The sequence below is a fragment of the Cajanus cajan genome, chromosome 8 (assembly GCF_000230855.2).
Source record: "Cajanus cajan strain Asha chromosome 8, NIPB_CcT2T_4, whole genome shotgun sequence".
Lineage (NCBI taxonomy): Eukaryota > Viridiplantae > Streptophyta > Magnoliopsida > Fabales > Fabaceae > Cajanus > Cajanus cajan.
The window spans coordinates 2779937-2805425 of NC_138524.1; the positions used below are offsets into that span (position 1 = coordinate 2779937).

At 28.5% G+C, this 25489-nt stretch overlaps 3 protein-coding genes and 1 long non-coding RNA gene across 4 annotated transcripts; 3 read left to right on the plus strand and 1 right to left on the minus strand.

The window, feature by feature from the left end:
• Positions 1 to 3423: 3423 nt before the first annotated feature.
• CYP86B1 (cytochrome P450, family 86, subfamily B, polypeptide 1) lies at positions 3424 to 6563 on the plus strand. The gene is made up of 2 exons (XM_020359185.3): positions 3424 to 4969; positions 5922 to 6563. Exons 1-2 carry the CDS (start codon positions 3674 to 3676, stop codon positions 6327 to 6329), a joined length of 1704 nt encoding a protein of 567 aa, XP_020214774.1. The 5' UTR covers positions 3424 to 3673; the 3' UTR covers positions 6330 to 6563.
• Positions 6564 to 6984: 421 nt separating this feature from the next.
• Positions 6985 to 10286, minus strand: LOC109798791 (Metal-dependent phosphohydrolase). Its single transcript, XM_020359187.3, has 6 exons — positions 10028 to 10286; positions 9899 to 9948; positions 9719 to 9816; positions 8639 to 8737; positions 7407 to 7579; positions 6985 to 7253 (listed from the first exon to the last, which is right to left on the minus strand). Exons 1-6 carry the CDS (start codon positions 10214 to 10216, stop codon positions 7167 to 7169), a joined length of 696 nt encoding a protein of 231 aa, XP_020214776.1. The 5' UTR covers positions 10217 to 10286; the 3' UTR covers positions 6985 to 7166.
• Positions 10287 to 10944: 658 nt separating this feature from the next.
• Positions 10945 to 11718, plus strand: LOC114915913 (uncharacterized). The gene is made up of 2 exons (XR_014428546.1): positions 10945 to 11079; positions 11289 to 11718. It is a non-coding gene; the product is annotated as an uncharacterized LOC114915913 (long non-coding RNA).
• Positions 11719 to 17947: 6229 nt separating this feature from the next.
• On the plus strand, positions 17948 to 19593 carry NCLPP7 (nuclear-encoded CLP protease P7). The gene is made up of 2 exons (XM_020359111.3): positions 17948 to 18366; positions 18943 to 19593. The coding sequence occupies exons 1-2, from the start codon at positions 18069 to 18071 to the stop codon at positions 19359 to 19361; spliced, it is 717 nt and encodes a 238-aa protein (XP_020214700.1). The 5' UTR covers positions 17948 to 18068; the 3' UTR covers positions 19362 to 19593.
• The last annotated feature ends 5896 nt before the right edge of the window (positions 19594 to 25489 follow it).

Consider the following 25489-nt stretch of genomic DNA (forward strand, 5'->3'; position numbering starts at 1 on the left):
ACTTTAATGGGGTATTGCTATATCAAATTCTTACATTATCACTATGGGGGTAAATATGAGAATGATGCGTATTAACATCTCGGATTATAAACTAGTTTAATAGCAAATATATTGGCTATAAATATGTGTGGGTATTTCGAATTAAAAAAAATTACGTTCAAATTAAATCAATAACAAAGATACATTTTTTTATATTTATTTCAAAGATAATTGCTTAAAAGGAAGTTTAACCATTTAACATTTTTTTTCAAAATAAATAGGGTAATTAGGATTAGGAGAGCAAAAAATCCAATAAAAGGCTACAAATGAGAGAAAATAGATATTTGCTTATAAGATGACAGATGTCTGGTTTATAGCTAATTAAAGAATCCTGGCCTGTGACGGAAACAAATTAATTTTTCGTATTTAACATATTTGAATCAGTGAAACTTTATCCAACACCTCCATCTTCTGCACATACAACGAATCCTAAAGCAAATATTTACATAAGATACATCAATCATAAATAAAACAGGACGTGAGCTTTGGTTCATTAAGAAAACATGGAAGAGTGAAATGTCTATATATTCGGAAAAAAGGAAAGACTAGAGTTTTATGTACATAGTTCTATTTCAACCATTTATTGAGTCAACCTTTATTTATGTATGTCCTTATATTTTTCTTAATGTTTTTAATTGAGTCCCTACAATTAAAAATATATATTTTTTAATGTTTTTAATTGAATTCCTATAATTAAAAATACTTTAAAAAGATCCTTATAATTTAAAAATATTGTAATAAGTCTTTCACACATTAATAATGAATTTTTTGAATTATATCTACTGGATATCGTGATATTACACTTACCTTTTAATATCATATTATTTTCACAAAAGCTTCTAATTAAATTCCTAATTTTAATATGTTAAATACACAAAAAATTATAATTAATTTCTTATTTAGATTTAAATTATACATCAATTTTAATCTCTTTGATAATTTTTAATTTACATTTATAAAAAAAACTAAGAAAAAGATTAAAAACATAACTTCTATCTGCATATTTGTTAAGTTCTAATATTTTTATTCGTGCAATACACACATATTAAAAGCTTATTATATATATATATAACAAATATTTTAAAAATTGTGTATCAATAAATGAAATCTTTGGTGACATAATTTATACGAGTGTTTTAGAATGTGTAATATGCTTAATATTTATTATATATAACTAAATTTTATAATATATATACAACTAAATAATATTTTTTTACATATAAATCATATTTAATATTTGCATATAAAAATATTTTTAAACATAAAAACTAAAATTTAAAGTTATGACAAATAATTTATATTATAGTCAAATAATATTTTTATTTATTAAAAAATTATTTTAAAAACATTAAAATTTAGTTTCTAAATACTTATAATAAATAAAAACTGAATTAGATAAAAAGTTTAAAAAAAAATCCTAAAGTCTCTCGTCAAATAAGAGCCCCTAACAAAATACTATGGTGCGAGATAAATATTTTTATTTAATATATAAGGATTGATTTTAAATATAAATTAATATATATTTTTAAAAATTTAGATTTATGATAAATAAAATATACCGTAGGAAAAATATTTTTATTTATTGATAATTTATTTTAAAAATAATAAAATTTAAATCATGAATAATTATGATAAATAAAAATTAAATTAAATACAAAATTAAAAAAACTCCTAAAATTCTTTCATCAAAGAAAAATTCCTAAATTAAATGCTCTTCGACGACATCATTATATATATAATTGATTTAATTCATAAATAATTATAATAAATAAAAATTGAATTAAAAAAGTTATAATAATCCTTAAAAACCTGTTGTCGTAGAAATAAAATCCTTTCACGAGCCCCTAAAAATATTTTTCGTAGTACACAATTGTTTGCATTCAATATATACGGCTTGATATTAATTATATAAAAATTATTTATATATTAATTATAATATAGTTTTTACTCAAATTCTTTGTTTATGTATTTTTTTACTTAAAAATAATTAAAATTTAAGAAATTAAAACATAAAAATGGTATGTATTTTAAATATATATATATATATATATATATATGTATGTATGTATATCCTTCAAAGAATAAATTAGAAAAGATCACAAATTAAAAATCAAGAAATTTAACTAATTATATCTTTTAATTATGTTATGTTACTGTTAAAAGTAAATTAAAAAATATAATTAGTTGTTAGTATAAAATTTTTTTAAGATATAAGTGGTTAACTCTTATTTTTTTTTTTTTTTTTTGTTTGTATTAGGTGTGCGTTAGTTGAGAAACAACCTCTGTGTCTCGTCTACATTCCTTCTTTCACTTAAATTTATCATTCCTGTTTCCTAGAACTATAAGTAAGTCTCAACTGCACATTCAAATTTCAGTCAAACATTTTTTTGACTAACCATCAACCACTTTCAGCAATGGTAATTGGTAATCAAAATAACAACTGGTACTTGTTCTTTATTTTTTCCTTAATCGTTGCTTTACGTGCCAATAGTTACGTATGCATTCTTAATCGCAAAGAGAAAAATAGTTCTCACCTTATTTGCTTCTTTATTAAGCAACATATTGTACCCACAAACCACGATACAAGTGCAACCGAGTAAACTTCTCTGATTAAACGTTGCAACCAAATTAAAAAACGACCCTCAAATTCCTTCAGATAACCACACAAGTTTAAGCTTAGAAACAATATTCGCATAAAGAATTAAATAATAATAAAATAAAAAAAAGAAGGTGATATTGATATAACTGTCCTCACCATTTTTCATTAAAATTTACATAGACATTAGTAGTATTTATGCACTGTTCATGACAGTGAATTTATGTTGCAATTATGGCCGTTGAGACATGAGAGAGACTATCATTTTTTTTCCTCAGAATTACAGACGATGAAATAAAAAAGTTAAACATAAAATTTAGTTTCTACAGATGTCGACAAATATTTTATTTGCTCTTTATACATATAATTTCCGTTTCTAATTATTTTTTTTTATTTACAAAGCTCAAATTTGAAATTTTATTTAAAAAATCAAATATTGTTGAACTTACACTAACCTACTTGGTACTAAATTATATGATTAAGCAAATTAGAATAATTATACTTAAACCAATTTCCTTGTTGGTTGAGTTGCTTGAGTGCTTGTACAAATATGGGAGTTTGCAAGTGTTGACACATCAAGCATGAAGATGATCAAGTTGCCGAGTGTCACCAAAAAGGCGACCCCACAAGCTTGGCACAATTCATTGGACCCACAACAAAACGAGATTAATATCGAATTGAATATAATATATTCTAATAAAAGCAAATACCTAGGTAGTTATTAATAAAGCTAGTAATCAGAAAGTAACGTGGGACATTAAAACTGTACTAACAGTTTCCACTTAGGTAATCTGCCACATCCACTTCTCATCCTCCTAGTCAAGTAGTCAAGCCATAAAAAAAGGTATTTTGACACTCAAACTTAGAGTGTTCCCCCACATTCCTATTCCTATTACAAATTCAGCCAAGAAAACTTCCCCAAAGTGAACACCTTCACACAAAACCAGTGCAAACAGTTTATCATACCCAATTGCCAACATTTCAGCTCACCAAATCAAACTGATTATGCAAAACTAAGCACGCCAAGAAACACAAGCCATGCAATACACCACTTCATATAACACACATGACCAACACCACCCTTCAAACATAACTAAGACCATGCATTCCCACATTCCCTATCATTCCAACACCATGACCAAACCAAGAACCCTCAATCTCAGCCTCTTCCTCCTCCAAGACATCCAAATTCTGGAGATTCTCATTGCACTTCTTGTCTTCATACTCATCCACTCCCTGAGGCAAAAGAAGCACCATGGCCTAGTCACTTGGCCTGTCCTTGGAATGCTTCCTTCTTTGGTCACAGGACTCAGAACCAACATGTATGAATGGATCACCGAAGTTCTCATAAAACAAAACGGCACGTTCAGATTCAAAGGGCCATGGTTTAGCAACCTCAACTGCATTGTCACCTCGGATCCTCGCAACCTCGAGCACCTTCTCAAAACCAAGTTCCCTCTCTTCCCCAAGGGAGGTTACTTCAGGAACACAGTTAGGGACCTTCTAGGAGATGGCATATTCAATGCAGACGACGACACGTGGCAGAAGCAAAGAAAAACAGCAAGCATCGAGTTTCATTCAACCAGGTTCAGACAATTAACAACAGAATCATTGTTCGAACTTGTCCACTATAGGCTCTTGCCTGTGTTAGAGGCATCGGTTAAAAAATCTTTTGCCATAGACCTACAAGACATTCTCCTGAGGCTAACTTTTGATAACGTTTGCATGATAGCCTTTGGTGTTGATCCAGGTTGTTTGCGTTTGGATTTGCCAGAGATACCATTTGCCAAAGCCTTTGAGGATGCAACAGAAGCCACGGTGTTTCGGTTTGTTACCCCCACGTGTGTTTGGAAGGCCATGAGGCTTCTCAACTTGGGGGTGGAAAGGAAGCTGAAGAAGTCCATAAAAGGGGTTGATGAGTTTGCTGAGAATGTGATTAGGACTAGGAAGAAGGAACTTTCCTTGGAATGTGAGGGAACGAAGCAGAGGTCAGATTTGTTAACCGTGTTTATGAGGCTGCAGGATGAGAATGGAAGACCCTATTCGGATAAGTTTCTGAGGGATATATGTGTGAACTTTATATTGGCAGGGAGGGACACTTCTTCTGTTGCTTTGAGTTGGTTCTTCTGGTTGCTTGAACAGAATCCTGAAGTGGAGGAGAATATACTATCAGATATATGCAGGGTGGTGAGTCAGAGGAAGGACATAAAGAGGGAAGAGTTTGATAATTCTTTGAGATTTAGGCCTGAGGAGATCAAAAAGATGGATTATTTACATGCTGCTTTATCAGAAGCTCTAAGATTATACCCCTCTGTGCCTGTGGATCACAAGGAGGTGAGTATTCAATTTTTGTCACCCTCATTTCTTCTCCATTCCAATCGCTATATGCTTTACCAATCCCATTTTGGTTATTAATCCATAGTAGTATATAGAGTGTGTCACAAACAGTTTAGTTGAGAAAAAAATACATACACTACAGTATCGTTCAATTGGTTGACTTTTACAGTAGGCATGACCGTTAAATCCTATTATTAGCTCTATGTTAAAATTGAAGTTTCACTTTATAAGGACAAAACTTAAATTCTATTTTTTTTAATGTGATTAATATTATTTTTCAATCAAAATGAAAATTTATCTTAATATTATACACTTATATTTAATGTAAATCTTATTAATATGTATTTATACATTATCGTAGTAAATTTTTAATTTTGATTAAAAAACAATACAAAACATACCTAACAAATTATATCTAAATTTTATCCCTTTATTAATGTGTGTAATGTAATAAATATTTACATTAAATGTCTAGTATACTCTACTAGGTGAAATTTTAATTCTAATAGAAGAATAGTTAGAAAAACACATACAGTAACAAGTTTTATCTAAGTTTTGTGTAATTACTTACATGTTGATTCTCTTACATTCAATGAATCGACACAAGTTTTTATTAAATTCTCCGAACAGAATTCTGTGTTTCACAGAGTTACTAGGTATTATTACGTCGACCAACAACACAACTCTTTCGCACGCCACCCATAAAAATTTGGCACAGGTGAGGTCATCACTGACCGGAACTGATAATTAAATTATTCACAATAAAGGGGAAATTTCTAAAATATTTGAATATCAGAGAGAAAACTTGGTGTCTCAAATTTGACTTAAAGCATGGACCAAATTTTATTGGAAAACATGAACCTGACAAGTCAGTTAAAAAAATCACACAATTCGAGGTCATATTGAATGCAGCTAGGGGTGATGCAAATGTTCAATTATGAATTTTCAGGTAGTTGAAGATGATACATTCCCGGATGGAACAGTGCTAAAGAAAGGGACTAAAGTGATCTATGCAATCTATGCAATGGGAAGAATGGAAGGCATATGGGGGAAGGACTGCATGGAGTTCAGGCCAGAAAGATGGTTAAGAGATGGAAGGTTCATGAGTGAGTCAGCATACAAATTCACTGCTTTCAATGGTGGACCTCGTTTGTGCTTAGGCAAAGATTTTGCATACTATCAAATGAAATATGCTGCAGCCAGCATCATATTCCGCTACCGTGTGAAGGTGGTGGAGAATCACCCTGTGGTGCCTAAGCTTGCCTTAACTATGTACATGAAGCATGGATTGAAAGTTAACCTCTACCATAGGGATGCTACACAAATTCAAAAACACTTGGAGGATGGCTTGAAATGAACAAATAATGATATGGTCACTAGTAGTAATCTTTTATTTATTTTTTTTTGGTTTTGTTTTCTTATATGGGGCATGAAAGTCATTATTTAAGATGTTTGTAAGTACAAAATGATAAAGAATCAAGGTTTGATACAGTTAGTGCTCGGAAAATACTAAATAATGGACGTTTATGTTGATTGGTTATTCCGGAATTGGATTTGTGTATTAATCTATTCCTAGAAGGGTTGTCCTTAATCCTTATTAGTATTCGCTCTTTAATGAATGAATGGTTCCTAACTTCCTATCACTTGATTTATTAAATAAAGGACTCTTGATTCTAAATAAATTTAATTAATTTTTTTTTAGTTTGTATAGCAACTTTTCATAAGAAAAACCGACCCTAAAAGAAAAGAAAAAGAAAAATCGTAAAGACCCATTCAATATTCTTAATCATTAGTTTCCATTTTTTTTTATTATGTACAACGAGATACTTATTCTTGCTCTAGGATCAAAAGCCTCTTTATTGGGGTACGCATTAAACAAAATATCTAGGTTCCTTAACAAAATTGAATCAGTACTACCGTACTTATGGATGATCCTGGAAAGGATTTGTATAGCCAGTCACAATATATGGAACCTCTACGGATGAGGTGGAAAAGAAATAACAGATAACATGTTCAGAGAATGAAAATCATGCTCAGAGAATGAAACACAAATGAGTCATGGATTGCTAGTTGCAAGATTTGAACAATTCCCCGCATTTTGAACCAGCTTGTGGGCACTACATTTTAAGAAGCTAAAATCATATACTTCAAGCGTAGAAAATGGATAATGAGTTAACGACATGAGAAATGTTTATCAGCTTAAACCATTCCATTCATCATAAAACTCTTTCACAAACTCCTCCATGAACTTATGCCTTCTCTCGGCCCTTCTTTTCCCAGCCTGAAATAGGTAGTTCACATTCAAATTCCTTAACAGACTTAATACATAGGCTTAAATTTTTTACATACTTTAACATAAAAATAAAAATAAAAATGCATAATTTGGTCATCGTCAAAATTTGATAAGTTCAGCAATATGGTAATATAGCAATACCTTGGTTTTCATCATATCTTTGAGCTTGAGAAGCTTCTCGTGAAAATGATTAATAGTAGTTTGTTCCTCTTTGTTCATGTATTGTTCCTTGGATAAATCAGATCGTGGAGGAATGGCAGGATCATGCAGCAACCTCTTCCTACTCCCACCAAAGGTGAAGCAACGTGCAATTCCTGATATTGAGGGCAGAGTAAGAGGCTCCCCACTTATACTTCACAAACATAATTATAAAACATAGGTACAGTTCCTTATATATAGTTGTGTTATTCTTTATTCAAAATTGGAGTTTTATTTCAATAACATGCCTAAATATATATATTAATGAGATCAATATTAAATGCAAGCGCATAATAACAAGATAAATTTTCAATTTTGATTAGAGAATAACATTAACTATACTTAAGAAACAGTACCTAAATTTGATCATTTTTCATATCTTGGTTTTAAAACTTATTTTAAACTGGTATCTATCTCCCTTTACTTCTCTCATTACATCAACCATCACATTTATAATTTTCTCTCTCAGGGTGTAAACAACCGGTGTCAAAGGATCATTTTCCTATGCTTTAGTATCTCGGTTACTACACGGGCTTTAAACACTAATATTTAAGTACTTCCTCTAGACCTATATATAAGCAAATAATATTAATTTTACACATATTAAGAAAATTCATTATATGCATTTAATTTCACAATTTCACATAAAATATACATCACATTTCTTAAAATATCTTTAACCATATTCATGGTAGATAATGCTCTCATTTACTCCCTCCGTTTTTTTTTTCATTGTCTTTAAGGTTATGCACAAGAATTAAGACAATGATTGATATTTTAGTTTTTCAAAGTATTTATTATCTATTTTCCTGTTATACCCTTTAGGTGGTTGGAGAAGAAATAGGTACATTGAAAAATGAATAGACACATTGTTCAGTAAACATACATTAATTATCAAGGGTAAAAATGAAAAAGAAAATTAATAAGTCATTGATTTTAGAAAAGTGATAATGAAAAAAAACAAATACTGACAAAACAACTATGAAAAAAAACGGAGAGAGTATTATTATAGGGGTATTTTTGGGTTAAGAACATTAAATAAAGTTGCCTTCAATAAAATTTGCTTATATTTTAGTTCAAAAAATTTAAGATTTTTTTGCTTATAAATAGGTCCAGCTTTTAATCACCCTCCTAGTCATACCCAAATCTGAAGCACGGCTAATTTAATAAAATACCTATAGCACCAATAGCATCAAGTCGATCAGCATCTTGCACAACTCCAAATTCTGGGAACCATTCACTATTTCCATTTCCTGTTACCTCTTCTTTGAAACCTGAATATTGGAAGCAGCATCTAAATTGAGTATTTTCTAGTAACAGAAAAGTAATTTGCAAGGTGATAGAAGCAAGTTATTATTAAGAGCACAAAAACAAGTCACAGAGATACCAACTTTTCAACACTTGCTAATAGTAATCTAAAAATATAGTAAAATAAAAGAGATACTGAGAGGTGCAGGAAGTAGGAACAATCACCATCATTTTCTACATAAAATCAAAAACAAATCAAAAAGGTTTTATATGTTCAGATGTTCTAGACATTCCTGAAGGCATGTCCTTGAGGGAAAAAAAATATACTAGATGGGATGATTCTAATAGGGTCAAAATGTTTCACATAAAGTCATATATTGGGTTGGCAACAGAAAAATAATATTTGGAGTGTATTTTAGAAGAAAAATACGAAGGGCACAGGAGTAGTTAGTTAGAGGTAGAGTGAAGTGGCAGTTCACGTTAATAGTAGAGTCGAGGTGCTGTGGCTGTGCATAGGGAGGGTTACGTGATGTACTAGAGGACAATTCTTCTCTGAGGAGCCATTGCTCCGTCATTGAGTTCGGTTTTTCATTGAATAATACTCATATATGCCAGAAGTTTAATTATAGTTTTGATCAGATTCCTAAATCCAATGGGAGTTTGCAGCTAGCATGGACAGTTGGGCAGAGAAGACTTTGAGTTATACATGTCCAAAAGCCTCTAATTAAGGAGAGTTTCTTGGAATCTAGATAATCAACAAACATCAGATATCTTTGTGTGCACCAAACATCATAACCACATCAAAAAAGCATAAAAAAGAAAGAAGCATATAAAAAGAACTTAAAAAAATATGTATTTGAGAAAGCTCAATATGTCATTTCATCTTGCCCAGTGAATGAGATCATCCCATGTCACTGCTTGAAATTGTATTAATTTAAATTAAAGAGAAAAAAAAAAGTAATAAACACCATTGCGGAATGAGAAAATTTCGATTTCCAGTAACTGACCCATTCCTTTGATGATGTTCAAAATTTTGATCTTTTTGTCCTCCTCGACCCCCTCTTGGTCGAGAAAATTCTCAACAACTTTTTCCTCAGATGGGTCCCTGGATGAGAAAGGGGTAGTGATAAAATGGAAGAAATTAAAGTGCAAAAAAAAAAAAAAAAAAAAAGAAATGAAAGCTGAACCTGAGGTATTTGTAATCAGCTATGTCATGGAGCAATGCAGCAAGCTCAACCTAGAAAGGAAACTTGAAGAAAAAAAATGAAAGAAAGGAAAAAGGGCAATGAGAAAGGGAAAGGGAGAGTGATAGTTACGATTTGCATGGAGTGAGGATGAGAAGAAAGGCCTTCCTCTTGGGCGAGGGAGAGAGCAAGATCACGAACTCTCCAAACATGTGCTGCATCGTGGGAAGCATCGTTCCCTTTCATCATCTTCTCCACCAGCGCCTCTGCATTTCTTCTTACACTCTCCATATCCATGCTTCTTCCCTCTATGCTTCTCATCTCATCACATCACATATCATAGTCTTCCCTTCAGCCGCCTTTGCCCAAATTACGATTTACACCCCAATTCCAACAAATAATTTAGTAAACAAAGAGAAAAAAATAATAATAATAAAATAGAAAATTAAACATAAAAGAAGAATGAAATAAAAAAAATATATATATTATATATGTTTATAGATAGAAAACAAATTGCTTAACATTTTTTTTATATATCTCTCCCATTGAAGATATTTAGTACCAAAGGATCACACTAAAGTTTGTGAGGGCTCTACATTCTTTCCCATTAATAATTTTTTTTACATATTTAGTATATATAAATCAAATCAGCTTAGGTTACCTAAAAGTACAAAAAGTGGACCATGATGACAAAGTTCAAGACCTTCGTGTAAGCTACAAATATCATGGATTATGAGGAAACTTTGAATAGCAAGGGACTCACTTAATCATTTCCACCTTTCATACACCTTCATTTAGTCATCATATTCTCTCTTAATTCCATGGCCAAAATCAAAAGCTTAGAATATCCAAAACCCAAAACCTCTCTTTATCTATGTTGCTTCGGATTAGTTCACCGTAAAACTACTCCAACAGATCACTCAATCATCACAGGATCTGAACATAAGGGTCAAAGCAACAATTGCTTTCCATGGCAAAGGATTAAACTTGGGGTCAAGAACTCAATGGCCAAAACGGTGCCGCTTGAAGGCTCAAAGTTTGATGATATAGAGAACCTCAAACTCAAACTCAAAGGCACAGTTAACAAAGTTCATTCACCAAGGTGGAAGTGGAAGTGGAAGTCAAAGTCAAAGTCAGACTTTCTCATCAATACTCAAAGCAATTCCACATCCTCAAATTCAAAGGTATATAGAGGAATGCTAGCTTCTAATACTCTCTTCTTTTTTTTAATAATTTTTAAAAATCAAAAATTTTGTATTTCACTTAATGAGTTACCATAATCTAATGATAATTATATTTTTGATACATATAATTTTCATCTTAGTGAAAATTCTATTTTGACATTAATTTGGTTCAATTAAGTTAATGAAAATTATACTTTTATTGGATCCAGCAAAATCGAGGAAACATTGTAAAATGTAACAAGCGTGAACAAAATATGTCAACTATCACAAAAACAGCGTCTCTACCAACTTGTTCAAAACGACAAGAGCGGCAGTTGCTCTGGTCGACGCATTATGAAACGACATGGAAACACGCAAAGCGCAAGCAGACTCAGAACGCAGAGAGACATAATCTTTTGACTGTGGCGTCGGTGGTTGTAATAATTTTGGTATCAATGATGGTGTGGGGTCGTTTGTGGTCCATTATTTGCACCTCCATCTGCTTCTATCTCATCCCCTGCTTCACTACGACACCACAATACGACAAACAGAGTGATTCAAACGACTTGGTTTTGGATTTCAAGAGGAAACCCATTCAAAGATGTAGCACTTCACTTTAAAGGTAGAATAGCTTATTAATAGTAATCGCTATTGAGAAAATCAATTTTGTAAATTTTGTGTATTAAAAAGGGAAAATTGAAAGGTTTAGATATATTAAATTATATGAATAAATAAATTTTAAAAAATAAATTTAAAATAACATAAATTTTATATTAAAAATTTGTATAAGATAAATCAATAAAAAAGATTAATTAAAAAAATAATTAAAAGGTCAATTTTTATAACAAATTTTGTTTATATATGACAAAATTAAAAAATTAAAAACAAAAAATTATAATAATATTATAAAAATATTAAAATAAAAAAAACAAATAATATAACTGAAAAACTAATTTATACTATAAATTCAAAAGAAAATTATCACCAAAAAAAAATTAAAACATATTAATAAAATATTAATATTAAACCTTTTAATTATAATAAATGCTTTAAAAAATATAAAAATAATATAAAGATATAAAAGATTTTATACAGATAAATTATTAAAAATATTAAATTAAAATAAAAATAAAACAAGTAATTATAATTAAAAAAATAAAAATAAAATGTCTGTTTCAGTACTTCACAATTATAATGAGTACCGTAAAATTTTTCTATTTTATTTTATTTTATTCATATATATATATATATATATTTCATATTACAAGTGTAAAGTATTTAATGATTTTTTCTATAACTACTTATAGTAAAAAAAAGTTCTATCAACCTCTAGTTTTCAATTAAAAAAAAAACAACTCAGGTTAAGGACTTTACACAGGAGATATCACCTTATTTCAACTTTTTTATCCATACACCTTATTCTTATTGTTATTATTATTATTATTAGAGTTAATCATCTATATACTGTCAGTGTATACTAACAACCAATCATATCTTTTAAGTTATTTTATTTTATTTTTATTTCATTAAATAAATAACTGACATGACATTATTAAAAAATATAATTTATTGTCGTGTAAAAATGATTAACTCTTATTATTATTTATAATCTCCACAAGGTTACAGTATTATCACGCCTCTTCATTATTTATTTATTAATTTAATGACATTTTTTTCCTCTATTTCAAATTCCATCGTAACATGATTATAGTCCTCCTAAGTTTTTATTTTTCAGTAAATCAATTTTATATGAAAATTACACAAAGTTTGTCTTTTTGCATCATTTTTTAACCTAATAATTTACAAATTAAGTTGATTAATTTGTCTTATGGTCGAAATTCTTCACGAAAATATAAAAAAGAAAAACTAATTTTTCTTTAGGAAAATCCTGATCTTACATCTTATAACTTTTTTAAAACCTTTTTTTTTCTTACAATTTTACTCATTTTACTTTTTTAGTCCCTATACTTTAAAATTGATAATTTTTCTCCCTATGTTTATCTATTTCATTTTTTTAATCCTTGTAATTTAAAATAAATTATTTTAGTTTATGTACTTAAGTTTTTCAATCTTTTTTTTATTTTTATTGTTAATTTTTTTATAATATTATTTATTTTATATAAATACTATAGGAGTCCAGGCACTTCGTGTCTCTAAGAGTTACACACAGATAAATATTATAAATTATAGATAGTTATTTAAAATATATATATATATATATATATATATATATATATATTTAAGGGTATAATTGTCTACTAAAAAGTCGAGACTAAATGAGTGATTACCAAAATATATATCCTTTATAATATATATAGATATATAGATGATAAATACCTTCAATTTTGTGAAAATAAAAAAAAAATGTCTCTTAATGATAAACCTCATAAATGAGGTACAAAAGAAACATACAATATTGAAAAATTTAATTAAAATAATATTAGCGAACTATATTCTATCAATTAATATATCTATAAAATTAATAAGAAAGAGATAACATTAAAAAAAATATTAAATACAAAATACTTTAACCTATTTTTTTTCAAATTATAAAATTTCTCTATTACACATTAATGTCGTTAGATTTCTATATTTACTTTAATATGATAGAATTTTGTATTGTTTTTTTTATACGTCAGCCGCTGTCTAGCTTGTGATTCTAGGCCTGGGCAAAAACTTCTGGCCGATCCGAAACCGGCCAAACCGACGATCAGATCGGGTGAAGCGGATTAATTCTCAGGTATTTCAGATTTTTTCTGAAGCAAATTTCGGTTTCAAACGGGTTTTAACGGTCGAATTCGGTGTTAGAATTTTCTCATCCGATGCACCCGAATCTGACCGTTCATCTTCATCGTTTATTTTCTCCGTCTCTTTTACTTCGTCTTCTTTCTTCTTCTTCTTCACTCAGTCTTCTTTCCTCTTCTTCTTCACTCCGTCTTCTTTCTTCTGCTTCTTTCTTCTTCTTCACAGTGTCTTCTTTCTTCTTCTTCTTCACTCCGTAAACATCCTCTTTTCTTCAACTTATTCCTGCCATGGCTACCGCCGCTGAGAAGCTCCCTGTTCTGGTTGATGAAGGTGGTGATGTGGAGATCTGAAACTCCGTGATTTCCCCCAAATGAAGCAGTAACAGAGACCGGCAAAGAGTGACGAAGGATGGCGGCACGAGACGCTAGAGGAAGCTTCTCAAACCGATGAATCCATCCGATGAACCCGTAACCCGCACGGATTGAACCTGCTAAAACCCGAGTTCTTCGTCGGTCGGAAATGGCTCCTGATTTTTCTTAATCGGTTTCGGATGATTTTAAGAATTTTGGTCCGAAACCGACCGTGGCCGACCGATCAGGCCTATGTGATTCGATCATTTCCATGAATCGTGGCAGCTATGATTGATTGATTGTCTGAAAATTGAAAAACACATATATATTATATAATATACACATGTTTATACACATTGTTGGAGTTGTTGGAATCTACACTAAGATTAGAATGGAATGTTGCCACGAGTATGGACTAATTTTAAAAAAATAGGATTGTTGCATCATTAAAGGCCATAGTTAAGAAGGTGTACGTCGTTTATGTTGTCCAAATGTCTACTACTAAGTCAGATAAGAAGACATGTAAAATAAGTTTGAGTCATAGAAAATCTTGTGGATTTGCTTCTATTGAAAATCTAATAAGATAATTATTAGTTTGTTAATGAAAAGTTTATATTAGAATAAATGTAATGTTATAGTCAACTACAAAGTACTAATTTCTTTAAAAAATTTCAGTAAAATTATAAATTATTTGATCTATCTTTAACACAAATTCACACGAAATAATATAAAATACAAAATTTTAAATTTAATTCTAAATTTAATTTAGTAAAAATAAAATTTAATTATGTCATCCTTATAATTGTGAGACAAAAAATGATTATTATATTAAATTTACATTTTCGATTCAACTTATTTTAAAAATCAATATTTACTTTTATTAGTCATTAAGATCATTTATAAAAATAAGCAAATAATTTTTTAGTAAGCATGTATCCAAAATAAAATTAGAATTATATTATTAGTTAAATTTTGTATATAACATAAAAAATAGTTTTAATGATCATCAATCAATTTGATGATTCATATTTTGAAGAAAATATCTCAGTAAATTTAACATCTAATAATTTATTTTGTGTTTTAGTCAATTTAAGTTTATAGTTGGTAACTAAATTAATTAATTATTCTCAAATATGAAGATTGAATTAACTATTTTGACTATGTTTTTAAATTAAATTGATGATAATGTTAATTTTATCACATTAAATGCGAGAATAATCTTATCTCATAATGAATTAAAATAATAAATTATTAAATTATGTGAATTTTTAAAAAAATTTATGAGACCTTTAAACTATTTTTGTCATGAATTTTTGCCTTATCTCATAACCTATAAATTATAAATCAGGTCAAAGATTTTATAGATTTTTGTGGGTCTATAATATTAGCATTTTATAGATACTAAATAAATAAATAACTTATAACTGCCCTTTATTTTTCTATTGCATGTTGATGTAATAAGGTTTATTTTATTGTTAGATTTGTATCCTTTGCTTCTGTGTCTGTTCTCAAATTAATTGACGTGGTAACATAATTGTATAATTAAAGATCAAAGTCAGTACACATAATTGTTTCGTTGTGTTGGATCTATTATCAGATGTCGATAAGATCTATGATAAAGGTTAAGAGTGTTTGGTTTGAAGTTTTGAGGATGTTCTCTATTAACGATTTTATAAGGTTAAAGAGTTAGAGCAGGGAATGGGATAAGAGTGAATGCAGATAAGAACTATTGAAAAGGTAGAATGTTTGGTAAACTTTGAGTATGTTTTCTTTTACCAAATTTATTTGGTTATAGACTGTGTGGGTACGAAATGAGATAAGGATACACAGAATAAAGAATAGTATATATTTGACATATTAAATTTATCGTTTAATGAAAATATTAAATTAAAATTAATTGATATTAAATAAATAAATAAATTTATCTTATGAATAATATTATTAGTAATTTTGAGAGACAAACACCGACATAATTTTTTTTCTATAATATAATTGATGTAAAAATACTGTGATAATAAATTAGATAATATTATTATATTATTAATGAATTTAAAATATTTTATATTTCTATGTATATTTTATTTAAATAAAAAATAATTCATTTAAACTATCTCGTCTATATATTTTTATTATGCTTAATTTGATATTTCTAATTATTTTTCTCTTTATTCAAGCACATATATTAATTACAGTGTAATGTTATACAACTATAAATTTTTATCAATGTTTTTATTTTATTTATGCCTCTATTTTTAATAATACTATAATTTAATTGTTTTACAATTATAATGCTTAAAATATGTTAAAAACATTACACTTTACGTAACTGTATTTGTAAACATGTACAAAAGTCAAAGAAACTGCATATTTTATTTACAATTATACTTTTTTGTAATCATAACTCTTCGTTAATTGAGATCAAACAATGATTATAGTTTTAAATGTTTTTTTTAGCTTCTTATAAAAGATAACAAATGTTTATTTTGTAGTTTGACAATAACATAATATGAATCTCACATTAAAATTGAATTTGATTATATTATCTATCATGTCATATATTGTGAGTAAATATTTGTTCTTAACTATTTCATAATTTTTCAAAGTTATTTTTAAAAAAATAAAAAATAAAGCAATATTATTAAAAAATGATGTTTATAAAGAAAAATAATAAATAAATAAATAAATATGTTATCACTTACTTATTTATCAAAATATGCATTTCAAATAATTTCTCTTAATATCTTCATATAATTGAAAAGTCTTATTGAATCTTAGTCTGGTTGCAAATAAAAAAAAATATAAAATATATTTTAATTTTCATATATCATTAAATAATGAGGCAAATTTATGAATACTATCAAAATTTTATTTTTGTATAAATAAAAAGCAGCAAGAATTTGAGATAACAAAATTTATTTGAGAAAAATCTTCTGTATGTGAAATTTACATCTTCTCTTTCAAGATTTTCTCCTTTTACACTAAAATAATTTTATGAAATTCCAATAATATTTTTTCTAAGACCAAAATTGGTGATCGTAGATTGTTGGAAATCCCAGATAAATACAATAAGCAAAAGGAGGAACATGGAGTGTGTTTGGCTTTACATATAAACCCCTTAAACGAACATTTAAATTTCATCGAAAGAGATATTAGAATGTTTGACAACTCTTATTTTTCGTTAAATTAAACATCATTTCTCTCTCAAAAAGGTTATTCAATTTTAAGTTTCTTTTTTACTTTTTGGTTGGATGGAAAGAAAAGAAACATCTTTACACTAATGTACTAGTATTACCATCAAAATAAAAAGTTAATTACAAACTTCAATAAATTCATTAATTTTGTTATTCTAATTGCAAATAAAAAATTAATTACAAACTTCAATAAATTCACTAACTTTGTTATTCTAATTGCAAAAAAAAAAAAAAAATTACAAACTTCAATAAAACCATTAATTTTGTTATTCTAATTGTAAAATTTTCAAAATAATAATAAAAAACAAGCCATCATCAATATTTTAGTAGCATTATTTTTTTTTAAAATGCAATAATTACAATTTTTTATTATTTTTATTTTATAATATTAGCATCAATTTTTTTAAAATATAATAATAATAAAGTAACATGTTATCAATTCAAATATATTTTAAAAATAATAAAATAAATAATATTAACATTACAAGTTTTATTTTAATAAAAATACTTTCAAAATAAAAGTATCCAAACATAAAGTTATACCAAATTTATTTTTAAATAAACTTAAATTTACAAAATTAAGATAAACCAAATGAAGAGTATAATCCAAAGACAGCAGAAGTCTGGTAAGGAAAAGCCCGTGGGCATTTGGTTAGAGTGAGAGAAGCCCTAATCAGACAAAACCAAAAATCCCCAATCGTTGTGTTCCGAGCGAGAGGGAGCCATGAGAGGCCTTGTGTGGAGCACGAAAGCGTTTGCTCGGAAGTTGCTGTTCCATGGAATTGGAAGGAACGCTCGTTCATACAGTCTCGTCCCAATGGTGATCGAACACTCTTCCCGAGGAGAGAGGGCTTACGACATCTTCTCGCGCCTTCTGAAGGAGCGCATTATCTGCATCAACGGACCCATCTCCGACGACACCGCTCACGTCGTCGTTGCGCAGCTCCTCTTCCTCGAATCCGAAAACCCTTCCAAACCCATCCACATGTACCTCAACTCCCCCGGTGGCGCTGTCACCGCAGGTACCCCATTGCACACCCTTCTTCAAAATTCCATTTTTAGGGGATCCCCTTTTGCAAAACCCTAATTGTCTAAAAAAAATGAAAAGGGGCACTTCTGTGTCGTGTAAAAACTGTGCCTTTTCTTTTTCTAATCTGTAATTGATGTTAATTGTTCAATGGGTAAAAGCTACATTTTTCTAATATATAATTGTTTTAAATTAATTGCTCACATTCTCTTTATTTTATCAAACAATAAAAAACGCAGACACTCAGGTAAATTGGTCTCTGACTCTGTCTATTTGCTAGTATGAACATGTTTGGGTGAAACAATCATTTATAGCGGGGAAAAACAAGATAAAAAAAAATGAAATAAGTTAGTCCATAAATTAAGCTTTTTGTGTTAACTTATCTAAAATCTTACTTTTAACTTGTGAATAAGTTAATTTTTAATTTATGGAGAAGCTTATTTTGATTTTCTTTCCTATTTTTTTCTTTTTTCCTTAGAGGTGTGTTTGGAGAAGTTTATTCGAATAGACCTTATGTATAATTGTTGTGTTCTGTTTTGAGACTTAGCATTGGTGTCACTGTTATGTGTAGGGCTTGCTATTTATGATACAATGCAGTATATTCGATCTCCAGTCAATACAATTTGTTTGGGTCAAGCTGCATCAATGGGTTCTCTCCTATTGGCTGCTGGTGCCAAGGGTGAGAGGCGAGCGCTTCCAAATGCAACGATCATGATTCACCAGCCTTCTGGTGGTTATAGTGGCCAGGCAAAGGATATTGCAATTCACACCAAGCAGATTGTTCGGGTTTGGGATTCCTTGAATGAGTTGTATGCCAAGCATACGGGCCAGTCGGTTGAGGTTATTCAGACAAACATGGACAGGGATAACTTTATGACTCCCCAGGAGGCCAAGGAGTTTGGGATCATTGACGAGGTTATCGATCAGAGACCCATGACTTTGGTTTCTGATGCTGTTGGCAATGAAGGCAAAGATAAAGGTTCGAATTAGAACCCGAGGGAGGGTAAGATTTCTTTGCGGAATCCTTGCTGTATTTAAATGCTTTGCCTGTCACACCTTAGGTATAAATTGCAGCTGATATAATTTTATCAACTGAACATAACCTTTGTCACATTTGGTTGTTAGATTTGTCCTTTAAACTTCAGTCTTGTGCTCCATTGTTTTTATTGGCATATTTTTTGTCGCACAGATTTTGAACTTCAAGTACCTTTATTTTGAAATAGCTAATTATCCACAAATAATATCAGATGATTGTTTCAGTCAGGGTATCTTGTTCTATATTTGATTGTTAATTTGTGTGTGAAAAGTAAAATCTTGATATCATTTGAGTATCAATGTATGAGAAAAATTGATATATTTTTGTCATGTCAGTATGTCACCATTTCTTTATACGAAAAATTGGCATAGTGATTAATCCTATGATCGAGAATCATTGTAGGAGATTGATGGGGAAGGTTTGCCAATCAAATATGTTCAACCTTAATTGCCATGCTCTTAAATGGATTCTGGTTTTGTGTTTCTTGCATATATTCTGGATGGCAAAAATTGATCCTTAAATTTTATGGTCATGATAAATATTAAAAAGCATTCGTGATAGATTGGCAAGTTGGGCTTGTTGTTTTCAGTGATCTGTGTAACATACTACTGGTGTATTTTTGCTGTTGGAAAATGCAGTTTTTTTTATAGACAAAACTTAGGTACAGTTCCTTAGATGCAGTTGATGTTGTTCTTCAATTAAAGTTGGAGTTTTACTTCAGTATTATGCAAGTACATTTAATGCAGGTCTCATTAGTATATATTTACGCATATTATCGAAATAAAACTCAAAATCTAATTGGAGAATAGAACCAATCATACCTAAAGAATTGTACCTAAGGTTTTTTGTCCTTTTTTTTTTGTTTGTGAGGGGAGGGGGTGTTACATTAATAAGGGCATGAAGTAAATGAAGTTTAAATGATTAAGTATTGAAGCAGTTTATCTCAAATAATGGAGTGCTTGCCTCCACAAATGCTATAGCAAGATAGTGGTTGGCGGGATGACTACTATTTTGAACCCTGAACATAGATTTACACTACACTTGTATATGCTGAAAAAGATACATTAAAGGTATATTCATAATTAATGATCAAAACTAAACTCAAATCTCTAACAGCAAAACACAAAATAAATATTTAAATTGTATTACAAGTTTTTAATAGGTATCATCATCAAGGTCTGTCATGCCTTCTTTAGTTTTTGTTTCACCACTACTCTTGTATATCTCTTCCGCTTCTATAGTTTCTTCATCACCACATTGTTCTTGTTGTATAATTTCATTTCTTTTTCCCCTAGAGCTTGAAGTCGTAGAACTACCTAGTGTATGTTGAAGGCTCATTAGCCTCGTTTGCATTAGCAAAAAACTCAAGGTATCATCGTCAAACACGAATCCAATCTATCTTCAGCACGTTCTTCACCTAATCCACCTATTTCTCCCAACAACCATTCATTATTATCATCAACATCGTTCAGGAAAATAAGATCTCTCAATCACTATGCTTAAAACGATCTTTAAAAACTGTTTTTTTAATAAAAACAACGAACCCTTAAAGAATAATATTTAACATGTTAAATTAATCAAACAATATATATTTTAGAAAACATAAAGCAACCCTGAAAAATAATGAAAGAAACATGTTCTTGGTTTTCTTGAGATTTTTATTTTTTTAGAAACCCATATCTAACATCTCAACTAAAGCTTCATGAGAAATTAAAAATAATCTTCTTACCTGAAAATAATATTCTTATCAAATACCCTTAAGATCAATAAGTGCGAGTGCGTTATTGATTTTCCAGGGTCTTCGAATGTAGTATTAAAAATATAAACTCTAATTTTGTAGTACTAAAAATATAATTAAACCTAAAAAATTATTTATATATTTTTTTTGACTGAAAAAAAAAATATTTATATAGAGTGTATAAAAAATAAAGTCATATAATAATTTATTAAAAAACATAATTTGTGATTAACTAACAATGTAAATAGTTGGCCTAGTGTAGGTTGTGATACTATGCAAAGAGTTTTAGGTTTAAATTATGGTGTGTCATTGGCATTTCTAGGGATAATAAATAAAACAATGTAATTTTTTTATATAATTTTTTTTTACATCATTAGTGCATGCTCTCGTTTCTATAATGAGAAATGCAATTGATAAATAAATTTTGATTCACCCAATTGGTCGTTCGAAACTTGACTCAATTGTTTTAAGTCATAACTTTTAGTGTGATTATAGTTTCTGTATGTTTAATCGTTTGCCTTTTACCAAAGCTTACTTGATGTATGATTAAAGTATAATGATTAGAAATGTTATTAAGTCGTTAAAAAATAGTATTTAAACATTACATTATGTTAAAATTAATCTACTCTTATATTTCAAACTTAAATATATAATTTAGAGAATAATGTTATTTTCCCTGCATTCTCAATTAGAAATTCCATATATCTTGTTTTCTTTTCTTTTCGGAGATGCATTTCATAGACTGTTCCCTAATAGGTCATTTTTTTCCTCTTTCAAACATTTTCAACACTTTTTTTTATTCAATTAAAATTAATAATTTAAAGAATTTTTTTATGAGTATAATTTTATATCATATTTTAAATTACTAAGGGTATGTTTGGGAAATGGGAAGTAGAGAAGTGTGGAAGTTAAAAAATGCTGTGTTGTTTGATAAAAGATAATTAGGGGAAAGTGTGGGGAAGTTGATGTAGGTTCGTACCAAAAAAACTTGCTCTCTAAAATGAGGGGAAGTGTGAGGAAGATAGAGATAAAAAATAATAATCATAATAATAATACTAATACCAATAAATATAGTTTTTATTTATTACATTTAAAATAAAGGGGTGATTGTGTAATATATATATATATATAAAGTAAATAATAACAATATATAAATGTAATAAAAAAAATCATTTAATTTTTAAAATAATACAACTATAGTAAATAAATATAATAAAAAAATATTTCTTATGTTTAAATAAAATTAATAAACATATTTATTATGTTTAAATAAAATTATTTATAAAATATATTTGTTTATTTATTTAAATAATAATATATTTATTTATTTTAAAAAAAATTATATATAAAAATAATTTAACTTTTATTCTATTTTCTTTCTATTTCTCTCTTACTAAATAACTTTTATTTCACTCTATTTTCCTATACTTTCCTACACTTATTTTTTATTTTTCTTTTTCTTTCATTTCTTTCCTCTTTACCTCACACAATGTAAGTAATAGTGGTTGTAATGGTGAGAATGGTTGGATAGCCTTATGATGGTAATAATGATTGGATGATATTGATAGTGTTAATGATGATCATTTTGACAAAAATGAAAATGGTGACGACAATAATAAGAATGGTGACAACAAGCATGATAATGTGAATGGTGACAAGCATGATTGTGGTAATTATGATGATAATAATGATAATGATTATAGTGATAACGTTAAGGGTTAGATATGCTGGTAACAACGATAACAATGACAAAAGATGATAGTAAATAGTGATAAACATAAAAACAATAATAATGATACAATGATAGATGATAGTGATAGTAATAGTAACAATAATAATTATAACAAGAGTGGTGACAAAAATTGGTTGTAATATTTGTTGTAGTATGTGTAAAGGTAGGGTGGTGACAGGGAGAAAGAGTGATTATCATGTATTTTTACTTTTTAGTCCAACTTCATCGTCAAAGGGTTTGGTTAAGATATGTCAAATTCTACCAAATATACAAATGGAACCTAACCATACATGCCCTTCAATTATATCTTTCAAATTGTCCACACTAACAATCCATCATTCTCCTCCAAAAGGGGATTTTAATAAATATCCAAATATAATACTTGGACTAAGGGTCAAATTGGTTATTTTTCTTACATCTCCATCAGTGAGATACCACTCTGGAAGAGCTAGAATTCTAACCTTGTGTTAGGATCTACGGGCCAAGGAACAGTCTCAGTAGACAGTTTCTATGGAGCGTAGGCCTCTCCAAAGGTAACGAAGGCGTGCAAATGTTTCCTCGGGCCAGACGGAGATTGACCCTCGAGTGCAAGGATAAAAGGGAGTTTGACTGCAAGACCCACTCGTTGAGCAAGGACGAAAGTCGGCCTAAGAAATACATTATACTAACAGGATTAGATGAGGAATAAAATAAATATTATATTTTACTAGTGAGCTAAACAATTGATTGTAACATGATATGATTATTTTCTTATCATGTTTAATTGTGACTATCAAATGATTGTTAATTTTAAAGGAATTAAATGTATCTTATTAAAATGGGTAAAAATATCAATTAACAAAATACAAAGATAAATTATTTAAGAAATATCTATTTTTTTATATTAATATTAATATAATATTTTGGATTGATTTTTATTTGTATAAAAAAAATATCCTCCAATTGATGATTGAAGAATAATTTCTACCGGTATATGAAGATTGGTGAAATAAATTTGCCTTTTTCAACAAATTTTTTTGTCTGTGTAAGATTAAAGATTTTTTTATTATTAACCTTTTGTTCTTACAATATTAAGAACACGCTTGAAAGTGATTATTTTTTCTCTTTTCGGTTGGTTTTTTTTAAGAAAAAAGTTATTTGTAAAATAATTTATATATTATTTAAAACAATGACTAAAATTCATAAAAGATATTTTTTATCTTCTAAAAGACAAGTTGTTTTTACGCTTTTGAAAATTTAAAATTTATGATTATTTTTTATTTTTTCTTCTATTTAATTTATTATATAAAAATTATTATTTTTTGCATTTAAACTAAATTAAATATCTTAAACTGCTTTTGAATAAACTCACTCAAATAAAAATTTATTATAAAATAATATATTATACGTAATCTAATTTTCATATATATTAATCTTAAGAGCTATCTCAAACACACGCCAATACGTAATTTTCTAATTTTTTTTCATCTTAAAACTAGTTATCACTCATCACTTCTAGGTTTGAACCTTCCATGAAAGTGATCATTTTCCTAACTTGTGTTGGTCTATACGAATTATTTTCGTACCAATTTACAAATAAAAAAAAGGAGAAATACTGAACCCAAATGATGTTTTAATACACATAATTTTATTTTATAATCTTCACCATTTATTTTTTCCTAGTCCATAGTACTTTCAAAGTTCAAACGGTCATTTTTCACATGATAAATGTTTTATAAAATAATTCAGAAAGACAATTTTTTTATGCATGTGAATGGAAGACAGTAACAGACTAACAGTAACGAATATATATGCACAATGAACTGAGTTAGACGTCCTTATTAATCTGTAATGGAAAATTTCATTATCTACTAATTTTCTGTATCCCTTTTTCCAACATCATCTTAAAAAATTGAGACCGGTTTTATTTGGGTCATCTTAATGGACAATAATATCATGAGATTATTAAAACACACAAAACTAACTTATAATCTAGGAATTTAAAATTTGAAATTGATAAGAAAACTCATTGAATAAATAATGTTTTGTAAAATTAGCTTACAAGGTAATCAATAAATGTAAAATAATATAAAATGACATATTTAGTTATTTTAGGTGAAAAGAAATTTCAAATAAATTAATAAATATAAAAATAAAAAAAATAAGAAACTTATAAGCTAATTTATTTTTATAAGTTACTGTAAGTTGTGAAAATAAGTTAGATACTAGTAAAATATGTTTATGCTAAAATGATATTGTAAATTAATTTATGTTAAATCGTTTATTCAAATATATTTTAATTAAAAAAAATTATATAATGAACATAATAGATTATACGAATTTTTAGAAAGAACCAAAATGCATTTCATTCAACATATTCGAGGATGCTTACACACAATTGATTAAATGGATATGTCAAAGCCTCCAAGTTATGAAAAACATTTGATAATTGATTATGAATGTATGAATCGACATCATAGTGATAACCACTTGAACTCGAATGTGTGTGCATATAAAAAGGGTACAATGGTAACAAGCTACCCTTTGGCTAGAATTTACTCTATTTAGAGGGTATTAAAATAAAGTGAGACCTACCATTTTATACTTCTTATTTTTCCTTTTGTATTACATCA